The 6,000-nt window shown below is 35.7% G+C and overlaps 1 protein-coding gene across 6 annotated transcripts in view; it reads left to right on the forward strand.

Moving 5' to 3' along the window:
* The window catches only part of PPP4R2 (protein phosphatase 4 regulatory subunit 2), a 192,604-nt gene extending 188,007 nt beyond the window's left edge, over positions 1–4,597 (forward strand). For all 6 annotated transcript variants that reach the window (XM_029601100.1, XM_029601096.1, XM_029601094.1 and 3 more), the window contains one exon: positions 2,204–4,597. In XM_029601100.1, coding sequence (XP_029456960.1) covers positions 2,204–2,505 — 302 coding nt within the window. In that variant the 3' untranslated portion in view covers positions 2,506–4,597. The remainder of the gene's footprint in view (positions 1–2,203) is intronic.
* Positions 4,598–6,000: the final 1,403 nt, after the last annotated feature.

Below are 6,000 nucleotides of genomic sequence, written 5' to 3' on the forward strand. Positions count from 1 at the left end.
CGTCGGGGACTAAACTCCAGCTTCCCCCGGAATGGCAGATGACAAGTCCGGCAGCCAAGGTACCTTTCTCTCCCTTCTCCACCTCCTCAGCATATTTATTAATAATCTGGAAATAAATACAAGTGAGGTGATCAAATTTGCAGATACGAAATTATTCAGAGTAGTTAATGCGAGACTGGAAGATTGGGCATCCAAATGGCAGATGAAATTTAATGTGGGCAAGGTGATGCATACAGGGAAAAATAACTACACAATGTTAGGTTCCATATTAGGAGCTACCACCCAGGAAAAAGATCTAGGTGTCATGGTATATAATACACTGAAATCATCAGCTCAGTTTGCCTTGGCAGTAAAAAAAACCAAAACAAAAACAAATGGAATGTTAGGAATTATTAGGAAGGGAATGGTGAATAAAAGGGAAAATGTCATCATGCCTCTGTTTCGCTGCCTGGTGAGACTGCACCTTGAGTACTGTGTACATTTCTGCTCTCCACATCTCAAAAAAGATATAGTTGCACTGGAGAAGGTATAGAGAAGGGCAACTAAAATAATAAAGGGGATGGGAATGGCTGTTCTATGAGGAAAGGCTAAAGAGGTTAGGGTTGTTTAAGCTTGGAGAAGAGATGGCTGAGGGGGAATATGATAGAGGTCTACATAATCTTGAGAGGTCTAGAAGGGTTAAATGTGAATCTGTTATTTACTCTTTCGGATAATAGAAGGGCTAGGGGGCACTCCATGAGTTTAGCAAGTAGCACATTTCAAACAAATCAGAGAAAAGTATTTTTCTCTCAATGGACAATTAAGCTCTGGAATTTGTTGCCAGAAGATGTGATTAGTGCAGTTAGTGTAGTTGGGTTAAAAAAGGTTTGGATAAGTTTTTGGAGGAGAAGTCCATTAACTGCCATTAATCAAGCTGTCTTAGGGAATAGCCACTGCTATTACTGGCATTAGCATGGGATCTACTTAATGTTTGGGTACTTGCCAGGTACTTGTGACTTGGATTGACCACTGTTGGAAACAGGATGCTGGGCTTGATGGACCCTTGGTCTGACCCAGCATGGCAATTTTCTTATGTTCTTATTTCTATAATGCAACTAGCAGACACTGCAGTGAACAAATCAATGCTTCTTATTAGAATTTTCATCACTTATAAGGTCAAAAATTCTTTAATGTTTCAATTTTAAAATGGATACCTCTGTGTCTGCAACACCACCCCCAACTCATCTCCCGAAAACTCACCCCGATTCAAAGTGCCCCTTACAATGGTCCATATGTAGAGTATCAGACTGAACCTTCTAAATAGGCTCTCCCCCCCCCCCCCCCATCCCATGTTCACTGGACTCCTATACATAACGAGGAGCTGTAGCAAAGTGATTCGCGGCTGAGGGAAATTTGGAGTTGTGCGTGTCAGTGCTGGCCCCATCTCTAGAAAGCCCATGCCCTGCCTTTTTCAGCCTACTTTTTCTGAGTGTGCATACCTCAATGTACGCACACCCTTCCTGGCTATTTAAAATTCACGTAGCTCTTGTGCAGCCCACTTCCGTGCATATGTGGCTGTTTTTGCCCACACAAGGCTTTTAAAATCTACCTCATAATGTGCTTCATTTTGACCATTTAAAATTTAGTATTGCACTTGATGATGTCTTGTTACCCACAGGAATATTAAAATATCTGTTAACTGAAACATTTTTCTCTATCAAGGTTACTGTGTACACCAGTGGCTCTTTCCCTCTTCTTTCTGCTTTTTCATGGAATATGGCCATCTGAAAGCACAGTACCCAGAACTCTTTTTCTGAAATTTAAAATTTTGCTTTGAGAGAGCGATAAATACTTCTTCATAGAAAGGGTGGTGGATGCATTGAATGCTCTCCTGGTAGAAGTAGTTAAGATGAGAACTGTAATGGAATTCAGAAGAACTTGGGTTAAACACAGGAGTGACAGTTAGTACATAAAAATAAATGTAAAGAATAAATAAAAACTTACTGGGCAGACTGGATAGACCATTTGGATCTTTTTCTGCCATTTTTATGAAACTATAAACCCAGGCAAGGTAAAAACTTTTTGAAAATGTTTGTTTAAATATAAAATAGCACTACATAGGTTTTACAAGCATTTCAGCATACCAGTTTTGGTTTGGCTTGTTAAGGTAATGCTTTTGCTTAGTTTAATGCTTACGCTCTAATTTTTATTTCTTTGCTTTCAGAGTCTTTCATACTACCAAGAGAAATGACTCCAGAAAAAGACCAGGGGAAAGACAGTAATAAAACCATAAATGTGAATGAAGAGAGTAACCAAATGGAAGAATCTGACCAGTTTCATGCAGAGAAGGATTTACTTTCTGAAGACAGTGGAAATGCATCTGCCATTAGTAGTGGTGTTGACTGCAGGGCAACTGAAGAACGAGGAACCTTTTCTAGTGCTACTCCTGAAATCCCACTAGAGTCGCCAATGGAAAACAGCGATGAAACCACAGACGCTGCAGAAGAACCTATGGAACAAGACTAATAATTTAAATACATTTAGATGCAGTATTTTCCATATGGCTCTGGTTTTACACTGTATAAAAAAAATTTTATGTAATAAAAGTGGACCTATAGTTTTACATGAGAAGCAGGTTGTAAAATAAACTCTACATAATAAAACCTGAAAGAGCTGTCCATACTAAGAACTGTGAATATTGGCTGCTTCAGGTCCTGCTTACCGCTGAAATTTTGGTTTGGTCAAATCAGTGGTTTGTGTATAGACTTTTTTTTTTATTTAGAATAAAAGTTTTTAAACTGGAAGGTTATAATTATAATTTTGGCAACTTTTTTGGAGATTACCACAGTTAGCTGTATGTATGCAAGATAGCTTTGTCTTGTCTTTCTGACAGCTATAGCAGTTATTTCCTATTTTGGTCGTAGTTTCAAAATTTGACATGTGAATAATAGGGTTTCATGCTGGTCTTCAGATTTTATTAACCCAACTGTGAACTATCAAGTCTTTGGTAAATGAAAACCATATGCATGTGTATTTATAAATATACATATACACATGTTTCTACAAACATCATTCAGAGGGAAGCATTCTATTTTTCTGCTATCAAAGATTCCTTCATACATTTTCTCTTTCTCTTGGAAATTATCTCTCCAGAGACCAAAAATTCCATTTACTAGTATTGAGGGAATGCAGTAAAATTAGGTTGTCCAAAATGCTGGCAGTCTCAACGGTCTTTTTTTTTTTTTGTTTGTTTGTTTTAAACTACCAGGTTACACACATTCCAGGGAATCTTACCAAACTGTAATGGGGGGGGGGGGGGGTGGCGGTTGTGTGTATGTCTGAGGTGCTTGAGTTGAAAGATTTTGTTAGCAATGGATTATTCTCAGAGCTTTGATTTTTAAGCTTATAGAACTGATGTGTGCAGACCTGCTCAGAGTACATCCCAGAAGAGGGGAACAAATTACTCTGCCTCACGTGCATTTCTGAACCTTGTGAATACTGACAAATTTCTTTCCAAAGCTATTCTAAAGTATGCAAGTAATGCTGGTGTGAAATACACCACTGTGTTTTGAAGAGTTAATATATTACCTTAGTTATATATCTGAGCTAAATGACTGAAGGTTTTAGGGGTGCTTGAAATCACCATAAATTTGTATAACATTTTGAAGTGAATTAAATATTTTTGAACATGCTACTTTGACAGCCAGCATTGTTACATTTTTCAAACCAGCGCAAAGCACAATTCCTGCTCTAAACTCATAATATTTTCAAATGCTCTTATTTAGTCATGCAAATGGCAACTCCTCCATCACAATTACTGGCTGTTAAATTTATACCTGTTTCTTCAACTGTACCTTTTTTGATATTTAGAATTTTTAAATTTCTGTAAAGTAGATTTTGTAGATTGTAACAAGTGTTCACTGCCTTTGTGAAACGGTATATAATTGTATAATTTGTGTGTAAACTGAATGATTGGGCTTTCAATACAGTATTCATATAAAAGCAATAAATATTAATGTTCTAAAATGCTTGAGTGCAATTTTATCAAAATAGAAAAAAAAAAATCACCTTTTTAGTTCATAATTTTAGATGCCTGAACTACACAAATGACCTCTAAAATGGAGACTTAGTTTCTTGTACCCTGTGGTGTGTATGTATGTGTGTATATGTTTCATATATGGAAGCTTTAATTTTGATGGCTAAAACTGTTGCAGTATATTAAAGGCTCAGTTTGTACACGTGTAAGGTAATGTATTGCCAAATTTCTGGCACATCTGGTTTGATGTAGGCAGGGCAGTATATTCAGAATGATATTTGCCAATAATTTTTCCCTCCCCCCCCCCCCCAACAGCAAATCACACACTACAAATTCTTCTGTTTTATTATTACAGTAGGAACCACAAATGTGTATCATAAAAGCAACATGTGATGTAGATGTTGACAATAGGAAAATGTTCTAAGATTTTGTTTGAAACAATAGTGCATTTTGCTTTTCTGTTTTGGGGAATAATTTGCCAGCGAGAACAAATTTTAATTTGTTAAATTCCTGGAAAGTTGGTTTCTTTTTAGAATGTTTTATTTGTGAAAAAAATGTCAATAAACCTATTCTTTAAGCACCTATGCTATTTGATATTCTGTAACGAAGGTTACATTTTCTGTGTTATACTGGTGAGCATACTGCCTAAGATTTTTTAAATTTATGGTAACATAAACCTAGGAAATGAGCTGCATGGTCATAATTTTATATATATATATATATATATATATATATATATATATATATACCCTGAAATAAAACTAAGGGGGGAAAAACAAGCACTCTCGTTTACCAATAAATCATTCCAAAACTGTGGTTTTTCTTCAAATTATTACTGTTTTATTGAAACTTATGAAAATATAAATTTATCAATATTTCATAGTATCAATCCCTAATACATCATTAATTATTTAATTTGCACCTAATAACAATAACCACTAGATGATCTTTTGAGCCCAAATAATCCTAGCCCTCAACACTGTCCTGCTTCTTACCTCAATCTTACCCTAAATGGACTATACATCTCCTAAATATGTTAATGTTAGGGTTGGTCCTTTATGATGGAAACACCACTGTAATTATATGGTTTTAACTCTTGAACCTCTCAAATCACATAACTATCTTCTTTTCTCAGTGGTGTATTCCATTCAGATGGTTTTATCTTCTATCCCAACAAGGACCTCGTTTCGCCAACCCAGCTTCTTCAGGGGAATTTACTTGATGAGACCAAACATCAACAGGAAATTATCACTTCCACCTATATTTCTATAATACATAAAACAGTGTTGAGAGGCTACACTCCCCATATTACAGACCATATATTTAAAACATGTAATATATCCACAAAATACATGAGCATTATCAAATCTTTTGATCATTAAACATATATTAAATCTTTATGTGCTATTAATTAAATAATTCATTATATTAAATTCATATGGTATATGTGTAATAAAAAACTTTATACCGAACACACTCCTACCTGAACATAAAGGAGTGGATCACAAAAAGCACACTCAATTCACTCTGGCTAAATAGCTCCTATCGGTTTGTATGAACAAAATCTCCCGAATCCCAGTGTGCACCTATAAAATAATTCATAAAAAAAATTTTTCAAACCACCTTCTCCCGATTTGTTTAAATACTAGATTTTTGATACTGTTTTAATTCAGACATTTATTTTGGTCCGGTATAGTCTTTAGATGCTCCCACATTGAAATGACAACTTTCTTACCTTTCTGTAACATATATATTCTCACCTTAGAATGATCCTTTAGGAGTATATATCACTTTCCACAACCCCTCCCCCCAACATTTAATAACTCTTGTTTATCCATTGTAATTTACTTCTAACTTGTTTTCACAAAGCAGCTGCATTCCTCATATTTCTCAGTCCACTATATTTCCCATGGGCCATCTGCAATGACAACAGGCAAATAGAAACATGATGGCAGAAAAAGACCATCTGACCAAATCCAGTCTAC

Source organism: Rhinatrema bivittatum, chromosome 4, assembly GCF_901001135.1.
Source record: "Rhinatrema bivittatum chromosome 4, aRhiBiv1.1, whole genome shotgun sequence".
NCBI lineage: Eukaryota > Metazoa > Chordata > Amphibia > Gymnophiona > Rhinatrematidae > Rhinatrema > Rhinatrema bivittatum.